Source organism: Dendrobates tinctorius, unplaced genomic scaffold, assembly GCF_039654945.1.
Source record: "Dendrobates tinctorius isolate UK_male_01 unplaced genomic scaffold, ASM3965494v1 ptg000194l, whole genome shotgun sequence".
NCBI classification, from domain to species: Eukaryota; Metazoa; Chordata; class Amphibia; order Anura; family Dendrobatidae; genus Dendrobates; species Dendrobates tinctorius.
Genome location: NW_027361861.1, coordinates 2275928 through 2301668, shown reverse-complemented (window position 1 = coordinate 2301668; position 25741 = coordinate 2275928). Strand labels below are relative to the sequence as shown.

At 40.8% G+C, this 25741-nt stretch overlaps 1 protein-coding gene across 7 annotated transcripts in view; it reads right to left on the bottom strand.

Moving 5' to 3' along the window:
- Positions 1 to 724: 724 nt before the first annotated feature.
- DPF3 (double PHD fingers 3) overlaps positions 725 to 25741 on the bottom strand; it is a 474508-nt gene continuing 449491 nt past the window's right edge. For 5 of the 7 annotated variants that reach the window (XM_073552705.1, XM_073552706.1, XM_073552699.1 and 2 more), the window contains 3 exons: positions 15177 to 15289; positions 12699 to 12780; positions 725 to 5102 (listed from right to left, as the gene is read on the bottom strand). In XM_073552705.1, coding sequence (XP_073408806.1) covers positions 5041 to 5102; positions 12699 to 12780; positions 15177 to 15289 — 257 coding nt within the window. In that variant the 3' untranslated portion in view covers positions 725 to 5040. The remainder of the gene's footprint in view (positions 5103 to 12698; positions 12781 to 15176; positions 15290 to 25741) is intronic. The other 2 variants (XM_073552700.1, XM_073552702.1) reach the window with 1 other exon arrangement.

The window sequence follows — 25741 nt, the reverse complement described above, 5'->3', positions numbered from 1 at the left end:
CTAGCCAGCGCCGGAACCGGAAGTCAGATTGGGCGATTTTGAACACGGTGATACCAAATATAGCTCTGGCAAAAATTAAGAGACCACCACATCAAAACCCTGTGATGGGCAGCCCATTCTCCAGACCTGAACCCCATTAAAACTTCTGGAATGTAATCAAGAGGATGATGGATAGTCACAAGTCATCAAACAAAGAAGAACTGCTTACATTTTTGCGCCAGAAGCAGTGTGAAAGACTGGTGGAAAGCATACCAAGATACATGAAAGTTGTGATTAAAAATCATGGTTATTCCACAAAATATTCATTTCTGAATTCTTCCCGAGTTAAAACATTAGTATTGTTTCTAAATGATTATGAACTTGTTTTCTTATATTTGAGGTCTGAAAGCACTGTTTTATTTTGTTTTTTAATTTTGACGATTTTTTTTTTTTTTTAAAACGACTCCGACTCCACAGCCCTGGTTGGATCCACACCATTTTAATATTCATTACCAATACTAAAAGCCTATATGCTCTGCCCTTATGTTTTCACATGGCTCCTCTTGGCTCTCAGAGCGAACAAACTGAACAGTGTATTGATTTCTAGAAAGTCTATAGGCTTTCAAAAAAATTTGCTCCTGCCCTGTTTTTGCAATCGCTAGGGGTCCTGACATCTTGACACCAGCAGGCTAAAACTTCTGGCAGGTCATGTTTGTGAAATTATATCAAAATACTGCTTACACAATTATATTTATCAACCAGATTTTTAATGCATATACATTTTTAAATGTAACATTTGACGACGTAACAGTAGAAAAATAAAAAGAAAAGTCATGCTGTCTAGTTTACAAGCACAGTACTAATACTGGTGTTCCTGACAAAGTGCTGTTTACTGCAAAAGAAAAGTAATAACATGTAAGATAGTTGAAATGTGTTATAACAAGTAAAACATGGTTAATACAGAAATAATAGATTCAATTCATGAACAGTTTTTAAAGATTTCCTGCACATGTTTAAAGATAACATTTATTAACACTGAATGTTTATTTTCCTTATATGTATAGTAAAATATAAGTATTTTCATATGCATAGAACATCATCTATCATTTTTCCCAATCACTGGAGGACCTACCACTGGGACGCCCTTAGTTTTTGAAACTAAGACTCAAGCCCCTGTCTGAATAACAGTTGAGCATGTGCACTTCTGGGCCAATCATTGCTTATGTGATTGCTGGAGAGTGCATATTCTTGGGTCAGTGGTGGTCCCAGTGATTGGGAGCGTAACCTTTGTCCTGTGGCTAGCAGATGACTTTCAAACTTGGCACAAACCCTTTAAGGTGTCTCACCTGGGAGTTTCCACATAGTGAATGCATATTGTATTTTTTTAGCTGATGACCGGTTGCCCTCTAAATGCATAGTCGTAATATTTCAATGCTTTTGGGAAATGTGTAGCAACAGTTGTGCCAACATTGTTATATAAACTTAACTACAGCCATTCACATTCGAAGAATATTAGGCGGACCAGCCAACTGTTTAAGAGAGCATGCTAAATCTCAGGCATCTTGGATTTCAGCATGTCAGACTTTTTGCTGTCAAGTTAGATAAGTTGCGGGGGTGAGGTGGGGCTTGTTCAAATTAAAAGCTCTTCTTCCTGCTAAATGGAAATGATGGCTGAAAACTCATGCCTCATAACATAGTCACATGATTGCAAGTGACTTTTAGCATAATAAACGTCACTGTTGCTGCAATGATGTAATGTCTCATCTCTTGTACAACCCTGTGCATTACACAAAGATATGGCTGGCTGTGCCCACAGAAAAGGGAGTGGCATCATCAATTGCTTTTAGGGCGCAGTCAAACGGCCGTATAAATTGGACAATGATTGGAACGCAGTGCCCAGTCTAGCTGATGGCTCTTCTGACCCGAACGTCACAGCTACATGTATTTCTATGCAGCTGTCATTCTCTGCTCGGGAGAGCCACCAGGCAGTATGTGCACTGCGTTCCAATCATGGTCCGTTTTATACAGCCGTCTTGTAGATATGAAAGCCATGGAAGTGCTAGTTCTGATGTACCTTGCGTTTTTTTCTTCCTAGTGCACATTTGTGACTTTGCACACAGACCTAAGGTTTCTGTGGGGGAGAAAAAGATTGCAGCATGCCCTAGTCTCATCCATTATGTGGGCAAAAAAATACCTGTATTAAAAACAGAAAGCTCCTGTACCCATTCACGATGCGTACTTTGTGGATAATACAAGCAGATAGGATCAAGCTCAACCACTGTTAGGTGCTCAGGGGTAAAAACAATACGCATGCATTCCTAGGAAATTGGGGAAAAAGGGTAGTGCATATGGGTATGAACAGCTCTATGTCACTTAATCCTGCTGGCCCAATTTGGTAGCTATGAGATCAATGGAAACAATGCAGAACAAACATATGGATAAGTAACCTTCTTTATTTCTAATAGACCATTTCTGACAGTATCTATAGGATAATCCAAAAATTCATGATCAACAAACAGTATAACTACTAATTGTCCTCCTGATGAAGGCTCGTGCCTGAGCCGAAACGTTGTTTGGAAATTACTTTTTTTGTACAAGATAAACTAATTAAAATTTTGAAAGCAACAAGTTCTCTCTTCACTTTTTTGGAGTGTGCTGGGGTTTGATCTTTTGTATTGTCACTTTGTGAATATGACCGGTCCGAGAATGGTGCTGTGAACTGGGCCTTAAGATCTGGATTTGAGTCCCAGCTGTTGGACTTCCACAGATAAACCCATGATGGCTTATTGCAAAATCTTTTGGGATTATCCAGATTTCTGAAAGAGCCTTCGGTCAGAGAAAATGGAACTTCAGGCTTTTGGAAGGATAGAAATATGCAACTTTTGCAATAGTATGTTTAAATGTGCTACTACTTTATGGGCAAAGCAGAAAGTCTGTGAGGAACAGCCTTGGCCAACCGCCGCAGGGTGAAATCATTTTAACAACTTCTGTACAGCCAGTAGCAGGCAGCCATTTGTTATCAATTGTGATTTAAGGGGTACCAGTCACCTTGAGAAATTCTGTTTGCCTTTAAATATAGGTAATTTACAAGTAAATGGTGATTAATCCCTGTGTAGCTGGTTTACTGGAGCAGCAGCTACAGTCATTGGGGAGGTGCAGAGAACAGTTATGGTTGCCGCTCACTGCACAGGCCAGTATGCACATATACAGCTGTCTGATGAACTCTCTCTCCAGACAGTATCTCACATGTAAGGCTAGATTTACATTTTTACGTCATGTTGCTAGTTTATTGCAGTAAAATGTTTATATGGAATGTGTTTTACAAAAGGACTAAATTTATAAACCTGGAGCTCTATATTCCACAGCAAATTACATTTTTTATAATTTTGTATAATAAGATGATGAGTAAACATCTATGAATTATCAAACAGATAAAATGGGTTGTCCACTAATGGTGCTTGTGTGTACCATTAAAAAAAAAAATATATATACTCATCTCTTCGACTGGTGCTGTACCAGCTTTGTGGTGGCTATGACTTCCACCATTCACTTGACATTATGTCGCATAAGCGGTGAAGCCTTCACAGTTCCGTTAGATGGAACTCTGACCTTTGGAAGGCTGCAGTCCACCGGCAACCACTGATCAGCTGCAGCGCTCACATGATATAATCATGCCACGTGAACACCAGGAACGGTGCCTGGAATGTGATTATACGTTTTTTACTTTTATGTGGACACATGAGCGCTTAAAGGTGTTGACAACTACTAGGACAACCCCCTTCTCAGTCTGAAGATTTGGTCCTGATAAAATAAACCCACATATTCAACTCCCATTATGGTGCCATACCAGCGGTGTTGGCACTTGTGATGCCGGGGCTTATGTGCGATTGGGCACAGGCTTCATGTGTCATAACAATCAGCCATGGGATCACTGTCGCCGCTTTTGGATGTATTAGTAATCAAGAGGAAGTCAGAAACCTGCAGCTGGCCACCTACTTCCTCTTGATTACTTATATGCCCGAAGGTGGGGACAGGGACGCCAGCGTTGTTTGGGCACAGGGCTCATGTCATAACAACTGCACGTGAGCCCCAGGAACACGAGTGCTGACACCGCTGGAACAGCGCCAGCACAGGAGGTATGTGTTTTTATAATCACAGGGGCAAACATTGAGATCAAGAAGGGCTTGTCCTTGTAGTGGGCAACGCCTTAAAAAGGTTGTTCAGCAGCAGACACCTTAAGAAGATTTCTATCCCAAAATTGTTTAAAATTGTCCAAAATTTGCCACATGAGACAAATTGTGCTACTTATGTTTGTTTTACTTTTACAGATGTTTACATTTGTTTTAGTTTTGTTTGCCGTCATATTATTTGTCACTTTTGAAATAATGTTCCATGGTAAAACGGTCAACTTCTATTATTGCCTGAACAGAATGACAAATTGTAGTTTTACCGTTAGTTACTGAGAAACTGATTCAAAAGTGAAATGCAATAATATGGCTGTATGTACAAACAAGGGCCCCTACGTGTGTAGAAAAATATGAATACCTAGGAAGTATAAGCAAAACAAACGTGATTGCTGAACTTTAAAAGAGCTTTCAATATTAAGAAGTCAAGTCCTATAAAGCGTGCAGAAGGAAGGCATGAGCAACCATGGTTATTAGTATTTGCGGATTATGCATTATATAACGGTACTATCGCCCTGAATATTGCAAGGTCTTGCACTTGTTAGACAAAACCATGTCTTTTAATCTTTAGAGTTTTGCATTATTCTACCAAATTAGATGCTAGTAACTTATATAATTTGTCATTTGGATATGTTGATGGAGAGGCAGGACTGCGAATCGTTATGCTCACTTATTGAAGAACACTGTCGGCTTAAAAGTTTTTTTTTTTTTTCTATGACCTGCAGTCAATATGCAGTATCCATATCTCAGTGGCTATCAGTATTAGACCAGTAAAGCACAAACACAGTGATTCTCATAATGAGGATGATGAAAAATATCCAGTTGTCAGGTCACTGTAGGCGGTTTCATTCCCATCATCTAAGCACTACTTGTCCTCCTAGTCTTGTGGAAAACAGTCTTCTCTTACTTCATTCTCGCACAGATGACAGCTCCAGCTTCCTATAGTGTAAAGAAAAGAAACATAAAACAAATCACACAGAAAATGTGAACCTTATTATTCCCCCATTATTTACAAAAATGCCAAGATGAAGTCTCAAGATGAGTTCAATCAAGGAAGAAATGTTGCTTTAACCCCTTCACCCCCAAGGGTGGTTTGCACGTTCATGACCGGGCCAATTTTTACAATTCTGACCACTGTACCTTTATGAGGTCATAACTCTCGAACGCTTCCATGGATCCCGGTGATTCTGACATTGTTTTCTCGTGACATATTGTACTTCATGTTAGTGGTAAAATTTCATTCAAATAACTTGCGTTTATTTGTGAGAAAAACGGAAATTTGGCGAAAATTTCGAAAATTTCGCAATTTTCCAACTTTGAATTTTTATGCCCTTAAATCACAGAGATAAGGCACACAAAAAAACTTGATAACTAACATTTCCCACATGTTTACTTTACATCAGCACAATTTTGGAACCAAAATTTTTTTTTGTTAGGAAGTTATAAGGGTTAAAAGTTGACCAGCGATTTCTCATTTTTACAACACCATTTTATTTTTAGGACCACATCACATTTGAAGCCACTTTGAGGGGTCTATATGATAGAAAATACACAAAAGTGACACCATTCTAAAAACTGCACCCCTTAAGGTGCTCAAAACCACATTCAAGAAGTTTATTAACCCTTTAGGTGCGTCACAGGAATTTTTTTGAATATTTAAAAAAAAATGAACATCTAACTTTTTTTCATAAAAAAAATACTTCAGGTTCAATTTTTTTTATTTTACCAAGGGTAACAGGAGAAATTGAACTGCAAAAGTTATTGTGCAATTTGTCCTGAGTACGCAGATACCTGATATGTGGGGGGGAACGACTGTTTCGGCGCATGGCAGAGCTCAGAATGGAAGGAGCGCCGTTTGACTTTTTCAATGCAAAATTGGCTGGAATTCAGATTGGACGCCATGTCACGTTTGGAGAGTCCCTGATGTACCTAAACAGTGGAAACCCCCTACAAGTGACCCCATTTTGGAAACTAGACCCCCCAAGGAACTTATCTAGATATGTGGTGAGAACTTTGAACCCACAAGGGCTTTACAGAAGTTTATAACGTACAGCGGTACAATTAAAAAATCATATTTTTTCCACAAAAATGATCTTTTCACCCCAATTTTTATTTTCCCAAGGGTAACAGGACCCTAAAAGTTATTGTGCAATTTGTCCTGAGTACGCTGATACCCCACATGTGGGGGTAAACCACTATTTGGGCGCATGGCAGAGCTCGGAAGGGAAGCAGCGCCATTTGACGTTTTTGGCTGGAATTGAGATCGGACACCATGTCGCGTTTGGAAAACCCCTGATGTACCAAAACAGTGGAAACCCCCCACAAATGACACCATTTTGGAAACTAGACCCCCTAAGGAACTTATCTAGATGTGTGGTGAGAACTTTGAACCCCCATGGGCTTCACAGAAGTTTATAACATAAAGCCATACAATTAAAAAATCATATTTTTTCAACAAAAATGATCTTTTCACCCTCAATTCTTATTTTTCCAAGGGTAACAGGACCCTAAAAGTTATTGTGCAATTTGTCCTGAGTACGCTGATACCCCACATGTGGGGGTAAACCACTATTTGGGCGCATGGCAGAGCTCGGAAGGGAAGCAGCGCCATTTGACGTTTTTGGCTGGAATTGAGATCGGACACCATGTCGCGTTTGGAAAACCCCTGATGTACCAAAACAGTGGAAACCCCCCACAAATGACACCATTTTGGAAACTAGACACCCTAAGGAACTTATCTAGATGTGTGGTGAGAACTTTGAACCCCCCAGTGCTTCACAGAAGTTTACAACGCCCGGGCGTGAAAATAAAAAATTCGTATTTTTTCCACAAACATGATCTTTTAGTCACCATTTTTTTATTTTCCCAAGGGTACCAGGAGAAATTGGACCCCAAAAGTTGTTGTCCAATTTGTCCTGAGTATGCTGATACCCCATATGTGGGAGAAAACTACTGTATGGGCACACGTCGGGGCTCGGAAGGGAAGTAGTGACGTTTTGGAATGCAGACTTTGATGGAATGGTCTGCGGGTGTGATATTGCCTTTGGAGAGCCCCTAATGTACCTAAACAGTGGAAACCCCCCACAAATGACACCATTTTGTAAACTAGACCCCCCAAGGAACTTATCTAGATGTGTGGTGAGCACTTTGACCCCCCCAGTGCTTCACAGAAGTTTACAACGCCCGGGCGTGAAAATAAAAAATTCGTATTTTTTCCACAAACATGATCTTTTAGTCACCATTTTTTTATTTTCCCAAGGGTACCAGGAGAAATTGGACCCCAAAAGTTGTTTTCCAATTTGTCCTGAGTACGCTGCTACCCCATATGTGGGAGAAAACTACTGTATGGGCACACGTCAGGGCTCGGAAGGGAAGTAGTGACGTTTTGGAATGCAGACTTTGATGGAATGGTCTGCGGGTGTCATGTTGCCTTTGGAGAGCCCCTAATGTACCTAAACAGTGGAAACCCCCCACAAATGACACCATTTTGTAAACTAGACCCCCCAAGGAACTTATCTAGATGTGTGGTGAGCACTTTGACCCCCCCAGTGCTTCACAGAAGTTTACAACGCCCGGGCGTGAAAATAAAAAATTCGTATTTTTTCCACAAACATGATCTTTTAGTCACCATTTTTTTTATTTTCCCAAGGGTACCAGGAGAAATTGGACCCCAAAAGTTGTTGTCCAATTTGTCCTGAGTACGCTGACACCCCATATGTGGGAGAAAACTACTGTATGGACACACGTCGGGGCTCGGAAGGGAAGCAGTGACGTTTTGGAACGCAGACTTTGATGGAATGGTCTGCGGGTGTCATGTGCGTTTGGAGAGCCCCTGATGTACCTAAACTATTGAAACTCCCCACAAGTGACCCCATTTTGGACACTAGACCCCCCACGGAACTTATCTAGATGTGTGGTGAGCACTTTGAACCCCCAAGTGCTTCACAGAAGTTTATAACACTCGGACGTGAAAATAAAAAAATCATTTTTTTTCCACAAAAATGATATTTTTGCCCCCAATTTTTTATTTTCCTAAGGGTAACAGGAGAAATTGGACCCCAAAAATTGTTTTGCAATTTGTCCTGAGTAGGCTGATACCCTACATGAGGGGGTAAAACACTGTTTGGGCGCATAGCAGAGCTTGGAAGGGAAGGAGCACCATTTGACTTTTTCAACTCAGAATTGGCTGGAATTGAGATCAGACGCCATGTTGCATTTGGAGAGCCCCTGATGTGCCCAAACAGTGGAAACCCCCAATTCTAACTCCAACCCGAACCCCAACACGCCCCTAACCCTAGCCCTAACCCTAGCCCAACACACCCCTAGCCCTAACCCTAGCCCTAACCCTAATGGAAAAATGGAAATAAATACATTTTTTTTATTTTATTATTTTTCCCTAACTAAAGGGGTGATAACGGGGGGTTTGATTTACTATTTATGGCGGTTTTTATGTTTGGCGGCTGTCGCACGCTAAAAGATGCTTTTTATTGTAAAAATAGTTTTTGCATCACCACATATTGAGAGCTATAATTTTTCCGTATTTTGACCCACCGAGTCATGTGAGGTCTTATTTTTTGCGGGACGAGTTGACGTTTTTATTGGTACCATTTTCGGGCACGTGAAATTTTTTGATCGCTTTTTATTCCGATTTTTGGGACGCAGAATGAACAAAAACCAGCGTTTCATGAATTTCTTTTGGGGGGGGTGCGTTTACACCGTTCCGCGTGCGGTAAAATTGATAAAGCGCTTTTATTCTTCGGGTCAGTACGGTTACAGCGATACCTCATTTAGGTCTTTTTTTATGTTTTTGTCGGTTTTATGCAATGAAAACTATTTTATATAAAAAATAATTATTTTTGCATCGCTTTATTCTGCGAGTTATAACTTTTTTATTTTTTTGCTGATGATGCTGTGTGGCGGCTTGTTTTTTGCGGGACAAGATGACGTTTTCAGCGGTACCATGGATATTTATATGCGTCTTTTTGATCTCGCGTTATTGCACTTTTTGTTTGGCGGTATGATAATAAATCATTATTTTTTGCTTCGTTTTTTATTTTTATTTTTTAAGGGGTTCGCTAAAGGGGTTAACTAATGGGACAGTTTTATAGGGCAGGTCGTTACGGACGTGGCGATACCTAATATGTGTACATTTATTGTTTTTTTTTTTTATTATTTTAAAAAAATGAATTTATTGGGGAATATTTTTTTTTTTTTTTACTAATTTATTTGGCGATTTTTTTTTAATTTATTTTTACACTTTTTTTTAATTTTTTTTTACTTTATTACATAGTCCCAGGTGGGACATCACTGTCCTGTGACAGATCGCTGATCTGTCACATCACAGATCACTGTGACAGATCAGCAATCTGTCACAGGCAGTGCACAAGGCTTCCTCATGCCTGCGCTTTGCAGGCACTGAGGAAGCCAGCTTCCCCAGGCCCCCGAAGGCCCCCGTCGCCATCTTGGATTCGGGGGCCTGGAGGATAGGAGCCCCCCGCAGCAGCGCTGCACATTGCGCTGCCGTGGGGGGCTCAGGGAAGCACGGAGGGAGCCCCCTCCCTGCCGATGCTTCCCTTTAACTCCCGGTACACCGCGATCGCGTTTGATCGCGGTGTGCAAGGGGTTAATGTGTCGGGGGCGGTCCGTGACCGCCCCTGACACATTGTGCCGGGTGTCAGCTGTGATAATCAGCTGACACCCGGCCGCGATCAGCGGCGCTCACCACGTGGGCGCCGCTGATCGCGGTAGACGTACTATCCCGTCCCCGGTCATACGGGCCCGGGTACCGTGGACGGGATAGTACGTCTCATGTCAGGAAGGGGTTAAACACTAGCTAAAAATGAAAACTTTACTGTCTTCTCTCCTATCATTTTATTTAAACGCGCTTCCATTAAATTTTTTACTGGCTAAATCTGTGTAAATGTACATATAGGTAGGTGTATTCATATATGCAATGATTGCTGTTTTCCCACACCGCTCTGGTTTTCTTCCGGGTCACGTGCTATTCCAACTTGTCCTCTTACATTGGGGTCCATGTTTGAGCCATAAGTCACTTTGGCAACATACGTGTATGGAGCCTCTTTCCAAAGCTCCATAGATTTACATTATAAGATCACGTTCAGTATTTGGTCAGTATTTTACATCAGTATTTGTAAGCTTAAAACAGAAGTGGAACAATCAGAGGAAAAGTATAATAGAAACACGTCACCACTTCTGGATTTATCACCCACTCCTGGTTTTGGCTTACAAATACTGATGTAAAATACTGCCCAAATACTGAATGTGTGAACGTGGCCTAAAAGTGACTCTCAGATCAAACATAGAGCCCAATGTAAGAGGACAAGTTGGAATAGAAGTCATGTGAGTGGAAAGAGAACTGGAGCAGCGCTGGAAACCGGTGATCGGTGAGTGTATAAACGTGCCTACACTACACCACACCACATATTCATTTACACATGTTGAGCCAATATAAAGGTTAATGGGATCGCTTCTTTAAATGCAAGAACCTTAATACACTGTAGGATCTTGCATGCAAATAAATGATATGAAAGACTGCGCTAAAGTTTCCATAATCAGCTACTGTATATAAAATAGTGGCAAAATCCTAATAAGCAACACTGTTTTGGTGCATATTTCATACTATGCCATTGCAAAGGGTGAAATCTGCAATGACAATATCTTAATGCAGAATGTTTAATGAGATTTAGGCTGAGGCTAAAGAGCAACTTGTGTCACGCAGTGCAGCCAAAGACGCCGTTGCTTGACTAATGCTGTAATTTGTCTGTAAAAACTGCAGACAAGTCACCCTGACGTCTACGGCATGTGAGTCGCGTGCGATTAGTGATAGAATTTCCTACTTATTTGGAAACATTTACTAGTCTGTAATGCAATTGGAGTAGGTCACATGTTGCAATGGGACCATTAGATCTTTGATTGTAAGGCCCACTGGCCTCTTCTACGACTTGTTGCCGCTTAGCCTCAGCCCCGATAATAGCCTTAGGCTGGAGTCACACTGCCATATTTCTCATCCGAGAATCGCATCATAAAACTCGCACTGGCTGTCGGCTCTCCTGACCTGGGCTTGACATATGCATAGTAATCCATCATGCTGTCATGCTCAGGTCAGGAGAGGTGCCGGCCAGTCCGTTCAGTGCGATGCGATTATCGCAGGAGAAATACGCCAGTGTGACTCTGCCCTTACATTTAATGCAGGATTAAAAAACTGTCTCATGGTTCAGAATCAATCAAAATTGAAATGGTGACTTATTCCATAATTCTATTAATCTCCCAACCCTAATGTGATGGTAAATACCTCACCACACAAATTCCGATACATCCACAAGTATGCGTGTTTTGGAGGGTCATAGGTTTTGATACCATAGAACAGGGGTGGGGAATCTTTTTTTCTGCCAAGGGCCATTTGGATATTTATACCATCCTTCGGGGGCCATACAAACTCCGCCCACAAAGTAGATCCTGACTGGCACTGGTTTCATGACTTAATCTTTCATTGCATGCCCTTCAATGTTCAGTAGTGAACACGGCGTGTGTGCTAACAGAGTAAGAAGAAATTAAAGAGATTGTGGCAATCAAAATACAGCTCCCTGACCAAGAATGCGGTCCCTGAGAATCTGCTCGGAGGCCTGATAAAAGGTCATCGAGGGCCGTAAATGGCCCTGGGGCCTGAGGCTCCCCTGCCATAGAATATCTGATGCATTTTTTTGGAACAGTTTTTGTTGACCTCCATTAGGATTTGTCAAGTTTCTGCCAGTAATGTACACAGGAATTTTTCTGCATATTTGTGCTGTCTGTTTTCTTGATTACACCCTTTTTACATGTTTTTTTTTTTTTCTGTAAAGCAAAAATAGACTTGTATGAGTTTGATCGTATTTAGGAACCTAACTCAGTCAGCAAAAAACAAACAATTTACAGATGCCATCCTTGTTGCATCTGTGTACTGTGTGTGACTGGTTGTTAGTACACACTTGAAAGATCTCCATCGTTTGTCCGTTTTTACTCTTCTTGTATGAAACAAAAAAAAGCACAGAGCAAAAAGAAAAGAAAATTAGATTCAGCACACTGACGAACCATTTTTTTTTGCATACAAGTAAAAAGCTTTCACATGGGTTTTGTAGATTTAAATAGATTCTGCTCCAAAATCTACATGAAAAAACCTTCAAATATTCCTGAAAAAAAGCAGCATTATAGGCCTGTTTCCTATTGAAATTAATCGGACATTTCTTAAATTTGTCAATTCTTGATACATATTTCTGTTTGAAAAAATGCTTCAAATGTGACTGCTGAATCAATTAATGCAGAAAACGAGCTGCAAAACACAAATTGCATGTAAAGAAAGATACATCAAACTATGTGCGAAAAGCCCCAAAAAAGTTTTTTTTTTAGAATTTTTTTTTTTCTTTGTGTGTGAATTGTTTAGTCTTGAAAATACACCTAAAAATGTTGTGCAAATATCACTAGAGAGAACACATAAAATAGACATTTATAAACATTAATATATAAATAACGGTACATCACCTTCTGGTGGTTCATCCATTGGAGGACTGAGACAATACATGTGATATCCACGGTCACAGTCATCACAAAACAGAAGCTGTTCCTTCATGAGGCCGACAGGCATAGAATATCAATTAAAATGAACAAGGTTACAAATATTGCATATCTTTCATACTAGAATGTTTTGGACATTAGTTTTGTGGAATTGATCCATTTAGTCTCTACTTAGAACTATGAAATATTCCCTTTAAAATAATTGATAGTTTCCAGGATTGTCCTGAAAGACCTGATTAAGGCCGGTTTCACATTAGCGCTTTTTAAGCGCACGCACGGCCGGGGGTAGCTCCGCCCCCGAGCCGGCTCTCTGCCCGGCGTGCCCGCCCCTTGCTTGTAGCGCCGCCTACTAGCGGACAGCGGCGCCTGCGGTCGGCGCACCCTATCTTTAGCATAGGGTGCGCAGATCGTGCGCAGGCCGTGCGCTAGTTGCGCTTTGACCTGCGCTGCGCACTTTTGACGGTGCACCGTGCGCGCCAAAATCCGAAAAGTTTGATTTTGGCGCGCACGGCGCACCGTCAAAAGTGCGCAGCGCAGGTCAAAGCGCAACTAGCGCACGGCCTGCGCACGATCTGCGCACCCTATGCTAAAGATAGGGTGCACCGATCGCAGGCGCCGCTGTCCGCTAGTAGGCGGCGCTACAAGCAAGGGGCGGGCACGCCGGGCAGAGAGCCGGCTCGGGGGCGGAGCTACCCCCGGCCGTGCGTGCGCTTAAAAAGCGCTAATGTGAAACCGGCCTTACTAAAGTGGTCTAAAATTCAGCACATTTATCAAACTGCCTAATGCTGGTGGATAAATCTATGCCATCCTTAGACTGTCTACTCTAAGTTCATGTCCTTTGTTAGTTGGCTTGGTTTGCGCCACAAAGTTTTGCCAATTTTTGGCACAATTCTGGAGTGTAGGACAGAGATTGAGGCCATGCCCTTTGTCAACATGACTATAAAGTGTTTAGAACGCATAATAAATGTGGCACAAAGAAGGAAAGACAGTTTTGGCACAAATTTGGCCAGATTTCTGGCACATACAGCTTAGGCTAGTTTCACACTTGCTTTTTTTTGCAGCGCGTTTTTCCCGCAAAAAAACGCATTGAAAAAACGCATACATAAGCATACAACTGCTGCGTTTTTTTCAAGCATTTTTATGAGCATGCATGAAAAAAACGCAGCGTTTTTATGCGTTTGTATGCGTTTTTAGCGCGTTTTTACCGCGTTTGCGTTTTTTTCCAACATTTTTAGGTGGCCCCTCACACTACCCAAACCATGACTTTACTAACCCTAACCCTGACCCTAACCCTAACCCTGACCCTAACCCTAACCCTAACCCTAACCCTGACCCTAACCCTTAACCAAATCATACTTAACCCTAACCCAAACCCTAAACCCTAACTAACCCTAACCCTAACCCTAACCCTGACCCTAACCCTAACCCTAACCCTGACCCTAACCCTAACCCTAACCCTGACCCTAACCCTTAACAAAACCATACTTAACCCTAACCCTGACCCTGACCCTAACCCTAACCCTAACCCTGACCCTAACCCTAACCCTAACCCTAACCCTGACCCTAACCCTTAACAAAACCATACTTAACCCTAACCCTGACCCTGACCCTAACCCTAACCCTAACCCTAACCCTGACCCTAACCCTAACCCTAACCCTGACCCTAACCCTTAACAAAACCATACTTAACCCTAATCCTGACCCTAACCCTGACCCTAATCCTTAACAAAACCATACTTAACCCTAACCCTGACCCTAACCCTAACCCTGACCCTAACCCTAACCCTAACCCTGACCCTAACCCTAACCCTAACCCTGACCCTAACCCTTAACAAAACCATACTTAACCCTAATCCTGACCCTAACCCTGACCCTAACCCTTAACCAAACCATACTAAACCCTAACCCTGACCCAAAACCCAACCCTAACCCTGACCCTGACCCTAACCCTAACCCTAAACCCCCTTAACTAACCCTAACTCTAACTCAAACCCCTAAATTCCATGGTTAAAAAAAAAAAACGCATATGCAAAAAAACGCTTACATGAGCATGCCAGTGCGCACATATGCGCATCCATAGGCTATAATGGCCCTTTTTAGCGCAAAACGTGCGCATATGTGCGCATGCGCTTTTTTGCAGGGCCAAAAAATGCAACATGATGCGTCTGGAAAATCCAATCGCACACCCCAAAAAAACGCAGCGCATGAAAATCGCATACATGCGCTTACAAGCGCGCAAGTATGCGCACCCATGTTAAAGATAGGGGAAAAAACGCATGCGCAGGTTAGCGTTTTTTTCCAGCGCTAAAAAACGCAAATGTGAAACCAGCCTTAGTAAATCCTTTTCATTGACGATCATGCACAAGCATGCCATACCAGTAGGAGATCGCACTTTTTAATTGACTCTGAACATGTTGCAAAAAAATAAATATTTTTTACACTCACATCATTCTCTGATGTTCCACAAATGATGCAGGACTTGCATTCTATGCACTGCCACTGATAGGTTTTCACAGCCTCCGTCATATTGACCGTGAACTGCAGACAGGTTGGGTGACCTGCAACACAAGGAAACGACAACGTCGATTTTCAAATGCATTCGTTTTTCGAGTGATACTGTACAAACCTCAGTGCAACGGGGTGTAGCTTAATAGGGCAACAGCAAGCAGTAACCCTTTTGCTGCCAGTAACGTACAGCTCCACTCACACTCACAGGCAAAGCCAGTGTCTCTAAGCTCTTTTTAAAAAAAAAAAAAAAAAGCAAAAAAAAAACAACAAGAAAATACACAAATAGAATGGCGCTGCAACATTGCTGAAATATGATTTTTTTTTTTTATCCTTGAATGATTTTACAGTAATTTATGGTTAAGTACTTCAAGTACGTGTGCCATGTTTGTTAGCTTGCAGTGTCCATTTTATTTACTAGTGCTCGGAGCATAAACATATCACAACCATGGTATGCAACTTCCATACTAAAACTGAAAATCAAAAGTTTAAAGTTTCTAAAAGGAAGAAGCTGGGTACAATGGAAACTCGGTTTGAAACTTTGGGCTGCTGGCATGCATTTCCAATCCACATTTTGTAATGACGAAGCACCCAAAGGACACCCGTTACAGGAAGGTAAAAGCCAAGTGTCCGTCTGCAAGAGAAATCAAAATACATAAGAAAAAACTGATTGTTCAGACATATAATCTATAAGAACTGGAACCAAATAGCCAGTACGCCTTGAAATCTGTTGCTTGAGTTTTGCATTTTCTTTTGTTGTTCTTTGTGGACCAATAACAAAAGAAAAACAAATTGTTTCCCTTGTGGCTAATTTAAACAGTTGTCATTAGATGATCACCTCTCACTTTCTCAGTGTACTTGCAGTGTTGAATGTATCTAATTTATACTTTTCTTGTTCTAACCAAATAATCCATATTATTCTGCGCACTATTTCCGCTGTCAAACGTGATAGAAACTTCTTCCAAAGCGTCGACGTTGGCTTGTAAATGTGCAAATGTGAACAGAGTCTTAATAATGTCACGATAAGCTTTGCTGTGTACTTCTCATGATAAAAGTATGCTGTGCATCTCACTAAGGGCTTACTCACACATCAGTATTTGTGTGCCAGACCCAAACCAGGAGTGGAACTTACAGAGAAAAGCTATAATTGAATGATTGACCCCTGTTCTGTATTTTGGAGACATATATGGTTTAATTTTGGCATACAAATACTGATGAAATACTGCTCATAAATACAGATGTGTGAACAAAGCCTAACAATACCTTTTTCTTTGTTCCCAGCCTTGTAGTGTGTAGCAGGTGCCAAGACTTGGGGTAACTGGCATCACATACATTTATGCACCAGCATTATAAGCTAAACTAATATACAGTTGTGGCTAAAAGTATTGACACCCCTGCAATTCTGTCAGATAATACTCAGTTTCTTCCTGAAAATGATGGCAAACACAAATTCTTTGGTATTATTATCTTTTAATTTGTCTTAAATGAAAAAAACACAAGAGAATGAAGCAAAAAGCAAAACATTGATCATTTCACACAAAACTCCAAAAATGGGCCAGACAAAAGTATTGGCACCCTCAGCCTAATACTTGGTTGCACAACCTTTAGCCAAAATAACTGCGACCAACCGCTTCCGGTAACCATCAATGAGTTTCTTACAATGCTCTGCTGGAATTTTAGACCATTCTTCTTTGGCAAACTGCTCCAGGTCCCTGATATTTGAAGGGTGCCTTCTCCAAACTGCCATTTTTAGATCTCTCCACAGGTGTTCTATGGGATTCAGGTCTGGACTCATTGCTGGCCACCTTAGAAGTCTCCAGTGCTTTCTCTCAAACCATTTTCTAGTGCTTTTTGAAGTGTGTTTTGGGTCATTGTCCTGCTGGAAAACCCATGACCTCTGAGGGAGACCCAGCTTTCTCACACTGGGCCCTACATTATGCTGCAAAATTTATTGGTAGTCTTCTGACTTCATAATGCCATGCACATGGTCAAGCAGTCCAGTTCCAGAGGCAGCAAAACAACCGCAAAACATCAGGGAACCTCCGCCATGTTTGACTGTAGGGACCGTGTTCTTTTCTTTAAATGCCTCTTTTTTTCTCCCGTAAACTCTATGTTGATGCCTTTGCCCAAAAGCTCGACGGATAGTACAGGTGGACACTATTGTACCCTCGGACTGCAGGGCAGCTTGAACTTGTTTGGATGTTAGTCGAGGTTCTTTATCCAACATCCGCACAATCTTGCATTGAAATCTCTTGTCAATTTTTCTTTTCCGTCCACATCTAGGGAGGTTAGCCACAGTGCCATGGCTTTAAACTTCTTGATGACACTGCGCACGGTAGACACAGGAACATTCAGGTCTTTGGAGATGGACTTGTAGCCTTGAGATTGCTCATGCTTCCTCACAATTTGGTTTCTCAAGTCCTCAGACAGTTCTTTGGTCTTCTTTCTTTTCTCCATGCTCAATGTGGTACACACAAGGACACAGGACAGAGATTGAGTCAACTTTAATCCATGTCAACTGGCTGCAAGTGTGATTTAGTTATTGCCAACACCTGTTAGGTGCCACCGGTAAGTTACAGGTGCTGTTAATTACACAAATTAGAGAAGCATCACATTATTTTTCGAATAGTGCCAATACTTTTGTCCACCCTCTTTTTTATGTTTGGTGTGGAATTATATCCAATTTGGCTTTAGGACAATTCTTTTTGTGTTTTTTTCATTTAAGACAAATTAAATGAAGATAATAATACCAAAGAATTTGTGTTTGCAATCATTTTCAGGAAGAAACTGAGTATTATCTGACAGAATTGCAGGGGTGTCAATACTTTTGGCCACAACTGTGTGTGTGTATATATATATATATATTAGAGTACGAATAGGTAAAAGGAGAGTCTGCTGTTCATATTACACTTCTCACAGTATGCGATTTTGTTATATCACATTAAACCACGTGCACACAGTGAATTAGCTGCTGATTTTCTGTGTGAAATGCGACAAAAGTTCACTACATTGCACGTGAATATGATTTTTCTAGCGATTTTTCGACTGCATATGCTGCATTTGTCGGAAGGCTGCAAATATGCAAAGGGTAAAATCTGCAGCAAAATTCTCATTTATCGTACTAATTTTGCTGCACCTGTCAGATCCTTTCTGTGCAGATTGCCTAAAGGCCAGGGTCACACTTGCGAGAAACTCGCACTTGTCTCACGTCTCAATACCCGGCACTGCCGCTGGCATTCGGGACCGGAGCATGCGGCAGCATGTATTTCTATGCAGCCGAGTGCTCCGGTCCCGAGTACTGAGACGCGAGACTCGTGCAAGTTTCTCGCAAGTATGACCCCAACCTAAGAGTGAATTCATTGCAGAAATGTATCATCCGTTTCAGTTTGGCTTGCAGAAACACGTGCACATGCTACAGAAAACGGCCTCGTTCCTTTGTTTGGAACGCATTATTTAATCCTAGACATTTCTGCAATGACTCTGCTTGTGTGATGGTACCGTGACTGATGATGTGGCAGCCCCGTATACCTTGGACACTGTGCCATTATCTAATAAATAGAACAGGTGCACATCATCTGACAATCACGTATGCCTCCAGCAAAGTGTTAAGATGCGATGATATTAGCAATGCACAGCGCCAGATGAAAAAATGTGTGGTGCTGGACAGCCACCATTAAATTGCTTATTTTGCATTGTGGTTTTTGTGTCTTTTTTTGTCACTCAGACGTCTGTAAATCACGCACGTTTTGATCTGTGTCATACATGGATAGAACATGTACCCGTTATAAACTATGGGGCTGTTCACATGTCCAATGTTTTTTTTTGTACTGAGCGGTCTGTAAAAAAAAAATTTTGGTGACTTTTTTTTTTAATCTGAATTCTCTCAGTGAATAACATTAGTAATGAATAGGAGAAACTTTACAACCTATTTTTCCATATGTGACAAAAACTGCTGAAACACTGATTAAAATCGGATGAAAAACACTGATGACACTTGGACAGTTTTTTTGGCATATATGAAAAATCCATGATGTCTCAATGAGGCCTACGGCTGAGTTCACCACACGGTGAGTTGTTTTTATGTTGTTTTTTTTCTTTTTAAGTTATTGCGAAAAAAATTTTCAAATCAACCGCAACGTGAAAACTCAGATTAAGGCCTCATTCAGACACCCATTTTTTTTAGTCCATGTGAAAAAAATGAACAGATTTTCATCACTTTTTGGTCAGTGCTTACCTTCAGTGATTTTCTCATGAGCAAAAATAATGAAAAATTAAAAAATCTCCTCCTTCCCATGACAATGTTAACAGTGGTCCGCACATGGGGAGCATCCATGTGCCCTTTGTGGTATTCAAGAACCCATATTCTTCTATGAGTGACTTTGCTTCGTGACTCAGTCAAAAACAGGTTACTGTCATTTTGGTTTCTTCTGCATACAGACAGACATGTGACTAGCACCATAGACTATAGGTATAGTATGTGTCTAAGGGCTCATACTCACTTGCGAGAGTCTCTCGCATGAAAACCTCGCACTGCCACCGGCACTCAGACCGGAGTGTGCGACTGCATAGAAATACATGTAGCAGCACGCTCCGGTCCCAGTGCCGGCAGCAGTGCCAGATTTACATGCGAGAGACTCGCACGAGAATCGAGCGAGTCTCTCGCAAGTGAGTATGAGCCCTTATCCATGAAAAAGACGTCTGAACAAGGCCTTATACGGATTAATCAAGTGATTGTTCTTTACTAAAGTTGTAACTTTTTTTTCCCCTTCCACAAATGTATAATTTCTTATTATACCATTTTGATCAAGTTATTTACAATGTATAGGAAACACGGGACTGTAATTTGTACCACAGCAAAAGAACATTCTTTTTGACACAATTTTGTTATTTCCAAACTAAAGAGATTTAATTCATTTTGCTTGTGAGCATATTAAATACAACTTTAATTACAGAATTACTTTGGCTAGAGATTAGTCAAAATTATTTAAACCATCTCGAAGTGACGCATCTCTCTTGACACCACACAGTAAATTAGTGTAAAATGACGCACAAGAAGCAATGGGATGAACACACAGCACGTAAAATTCAGATCTAGACGAAGGAATCAACTAAAGACACAGTTACAACGTCTCTGCGATGTCATTTGACGGTCTGGTCTGGTGAGGCAGATAGTGGAAAGACTTTACTCTTGAAGTACATACAGTAATATCATTAACAGTGCTGAAAATAGACAGAGGAGGAAATCATATGCACCTCAGTACTGTAAACCCAGAAACATATTTTATATGATGTATCACTGTAGAAGGTGGAAAACAAATTGGCGTGCATCACACCCAATCAAAAGAATTACAATTATTACATCTTGCTACAATGTAAGGATTTATGAAACGGTCTGAAATAAAAAAACGACCATAGCACCCAGTCACAGCACAGATTTATGGTAATTCCTTAGTGCTTCTGGAAAATAAAAGCTGCACTGTCAATAGTCAATGCTATGGGTAAGAAAGACAATTTTCTTTCTTTTCTATGATTTCATAAAATTGCAACAAAATTTTCTACTGCAAATACTGAACTCATGCACATAGCCTTAGTCTGGAATCCAAAATATTTAATACGTTACAGGAAATTCTGTACTAGAAGAAGAATTGAGCCTGTAAAACCATACACACTACTGTTCATGATTAGTGATGAGCGAGTATACTCGTTGCTCGGGTGATCTCCGAGTATTTTGGCGTGCTCGGAGATTTAGTTTTCGTCGCCTCAGCTGCATGATTTGCGGCTGCTAGACAGCCTGAATACATGTGGAGATTCCCTAACAAACAAGCAATCCTCACATGTATTCAGGCTGTCCAGCAGTCGTAAATCAGGCAGATGCGTCGACAGAAACTAAATCTCCGAGCACGCCAAAATACTCGGAGGTCACCCGAGCAACGAGTATACTCGCTGATCACTATTCATGATACGAGCACTGTCGGCTGATTACTACAAGCCTGCTATTAGGTTGTCCATACCTCAGCTGATGTTGACATGAAGATAGTGCTGCCGACTACACGGTTATATTGAAATAAAGTTATAAAGGGAAAGTGCCCATAAATATAAAACATGGCATATCGCCTAGATATTATACCATATATACCTAGTGCTAAGTGACCACAAGACTAGTAAAAATGGAAGAACATTTAATTTTGTCCAGTGCTACCACTTGACTTGAAGTGGAGTTGCAATCCTTTAGGACAGGGCTTGTTTGAACGTGGCACAGTCTAGGAAAGGCGGCAATTACCTGTTCGTTATATAAGGATATTTGTGGCCTCAGCTGTTAGATCCTTTCCCTTCAGTTATGTTGTAATATGGAAATAAAGCTAAAGATCTGCTATATACATGTTATCTTAATAAAGTTGTTTCTGCATCACCTACTTGGATTAATGCAAAACCACATTCTGTTGAATGGGACAATGGTAGAAATTTCTACTTCACACTTACCATGTGTGAGTGCACCTTAACATTTATTTTTTAATCTTGAGTATTTAAAGAGAAGCCAAGGCCCTGATAATGCCAAAAGAGACTAACTATGAAGAAATTCAAAATTAGATTTTATGTGCTTATTTTTGCCTGTCAGCTAGTAAGTCTGTGAGCTATGTACATGTCTATCTGCATTCCAGCCAGATGTGTTTTTTTGTTTTTTTTTACCAGCAACTGAGTGTAGTTAAACTTTGATTTAGGTTGCTAATGACTTCACTCATTATGGGCATCTTAAGGTTTCACGGATTTATGACAGTTGTACTTTTTAATGGTTTTGTTTGCTTTTTTTTAATTTGCTCATGTAAGAAAAGAGCACCATGTAGACATCAAATGTCATATACAATTCACTCTATTTGTATTATTTAATTTACTAAATTCAAGAGGCTGAACAGAAGCTAATCACTGTGGGTCTCTTCCTACACCTGCTGATTAGCTGTTAAAATTAAGGGAAGCCACATGTCCTGCAGGTGGAACCCAGCCAATCAATAGAACTGGGTCCAACCAGTAGTGCAATACCGTGCAGTGACCACATGACCGAAGCTCACCCCACCCGCACCGGGTCAATGACTATAAGATTGTAAAACAAAATAATGTGTTACCGTAATTGGCCTTCACAGCAGGTGGTGTTTCAGAACCAACTGGCTCAGACTCTTAGTCCCTTTTTCATACTCGCTCACTAAATCGTGTGTGCCCATGGGAAAAAAAACAGCATAACAAAGAGAAAACAGAGTTCAAATATACTAAAAAAAAGTAAAGATTTTACTAATATTACAGAAAAATACAGAAAAATATATAAAAAACAGTTGATCTACTGTAGATATAGATGTCTGATGTGAACCCTTTCTAATTAGATAAATTGTGTTGCACGCATATGGCCACTTTTTTCCTGACCAATCCTCCCAGCCTCTTTTTTTCACCTATAGTATAGTATATTTGGACTCCGTTATCTCCTTGTTATGCATATTGTTGTGAGCCGCTTAACTATGGTATATGGGTACATTAATATTCTGGAACTGGTATTTTTGTTTAAAAAAAAAAAAACAGCATGTCATCTGTGGGTTTGTGAAAAGGAAAAAAAAAGATATGTATGTTTTTGCTGTGTATTGTAAAACAATAAAAATTTTGAATAAGAAAAAAAAATGCACTAGTCGGATTACATCTGCCTGTTGTGTTCTTTTGTTTAATAGGTAGTAGAAGCTTGAAAAATGTTTGTTTTTTTTTTTGTTTTTTTGCATATGAGCAATGCAGATACTACAATGAGGTTATCAACAGACATGTGGACCAAAAATTTATGAAAATTCGATCCATCATGTTGATGAAAAAAAGGCTATTTTTCCTTGTATTCAAATAAAAATTGGATGCCCGAATGAGGCATTACAAGCTATGGAATAAAATTTTTTTGCCCCCAGGGAGCATTGTCTGGCCTAAAAGTCCTTATGCCAGCTGGCAGTCTCAAAAAGGAAAAACAGTGTCCCTCTAGCTCCTTTAGGCCTCATACCCATTGGCGATTAATAAAACGGTCCGATTTCTGGACTGGAAAAAAGGGTGGAGTGTTATGCCAGTGTCATGCGATTTCTATGCGATTGTTTTATTTTTCCATCCGTTTTCCATCCGTTTTTTTTTTTCCCAGCAACTCTTCTTCTACAGTCATTTACAGGACCATTTACAGTGTTCTATACCACAGAATGGTGATGTATCCGTTAAAAACGGATGGAAAACGGATGGTCCTTTTTTGTTCCTTTTTTTAATCGCACCCATTGACTTCTATTAGCGAAAATCGCTGCAAATCGCAGCATGCTGCGATTTTTTTTCTCAGACCGATTTTGGCTGAGAAAAAAATCGCAAGTGAGATGTCACCCATTCACTAACATTGGCCAGAGTGCAATCCGATTAAAAATCGGATTGCAATCGTCCGATTTTATCACCAGTGAGTATGAGGCCTTCCTCCGTGAAGTTCCGCCCACTTTCGTGCCTCCTCCATTCAGCTCCACCTACGTCAGCATGTGGCCTGCATACCCTATCTTTAGCATTGGGTACGCAGGCCATGCTGATGTATGCAGATGCCTCCCCATGCGTAGTTTTGACGGTGCGACCGCAACTAAATTCAACACGTTGCATTTGGCGGAGCTGAACGTAGGAGGAGCGGCAGTGGGCGGAGCTTCACAGAGGAAGTCCGCATTCCTCCGCAGCTCCTCCATACGCTAGTGTGAACCTAGCCTAAGCACCAGCCATCAGCTACTGATAGGGGAGTGAGGATCAGAGCTTAGCTTTATGAATAGTGTTACTACCGTGTGGTTAGAACGCCTAGGTATTCAACTGTCCGCTATTAGTAAAAGACTGCATTAAAGTATAACACAAGGTCTCCCATCATTGTTGGGCATTTGATTTTGAAGTGATATTGTGTGCACGGCCCTGTAAAGTGTGCCTTCTCTTCTCACATCCACAACTCGTTTTAAAACGTTCTTCAGCACAGAGATGGTATAATTTTGTTTAAAATTGCAGTAAAGTTACACTGCAACGTCTATTGTATCAGGTGTCCAACTAGCTGCTTTTCACACCAGAGCCTGCTTTCACCTTCCTGATAAGGCCAATTTTTTCAAATCACTTTACTTGGTAATAACTCTGGAACGCTTCAACGTATCCCAGTGATTCTGAGAATGCTGTTTCATGACATATTCTACTTCATGTTAGTTTTCAATTTAGGTTGATATTTTTTGTGTTTGTGAAAATATCAGACTTTGGGCAAAAATTAGCAATTTTCAAACTTTTAATTTTTATGCCCTTAAACTATAGAGTTGTGTCACACAAAATAGTTAACCCCTTAACGACCAGGGGTATTTTTGGTTTTGCATTTTCATTTTTCCCTCCCATTCTTTCCAGAGCCATAACTTTTTTATTTTTTCGTCTATATGGCCATGTGAGGGCTTATTTTTTGCGGGACGAGTTGTACTTTTAAATTACATCATTGGTTTTACCATACCATGTACTCGAAAACGGGAAAAAAATTCCAAGTGTGGTGAAATTGCAAACAAAGTGCAATCCCACACTGGTTTTTTGCTTGTTTTTTTTGCTAGATTCACTAGATGCTAAATCTGACCTGCCATTATGATTCTCCAGGTCATTACGAGTTCATAGACACCAAACATGTCTATGTCCTCCTTTTATCTAAGTGGTGAAAAAAATTCCAAAGTTTGCTAAAAAAAAAAAAATTTGTGCAATTTTCCGAGATCCGTAGCGTCTCCATTTTTCATGATCTAGGGTCGGGTGAGGGCTTATTTTTTCCGTGCCGGGCTGACGTTTTTAATGATACCACTTTTGTGCAGATATGTTCTTTTGAACGCCCGCTATTGCATTTTAATGCAATGTCTTGGCGACCAAAAAAAATTAATTCTGGCGTTTTGAATTTTTTTTTCTCGCTACGCCATTTAGCGATCGGGTTAATGCTTTTTTTATTGATAGATCGGGTGATTCTGAACGCGGCGATACCTAATATGTGTATGTGGGATTTTTTTTTCTGTTTTATTTTGATTGGGGCAAAATGGGGGTTATTTGAACTTTTAGGTTTTTTTAAATTTTTTTATTTTTAAACTTTTTTTTTTTTTTTACTTTTGGCATGCTTCAATAGCCTCCATAGGAAGCTAGAAGCATGTGCAACCCGATCGGCTCTGCTACACATGGGCGATGAGCAGATCACCCATATGTAGCAGATTTACTGCTGTGCTTTCAGCGCCGACCACCGGGTGGCGCTGAAAGCCATATGCCTGGAACAACCATAGAGGTCTCATAGAGACCTCTGGTTGTCCAGGCAACATGACGCCGACCCCCGATCACGTGACATTGGTCGGCGATGAGGTCATCTCCGGCCCGGCGGCCGGAAATGCTATTTAAATGCCCGCTGTCAGCTTTGACAGCGGGATTTAACTAGTTAATAGGTGCGGGCGGACAGCGATTCCACTCACGCCTATTGCAGGCACATGTCAGCTGTT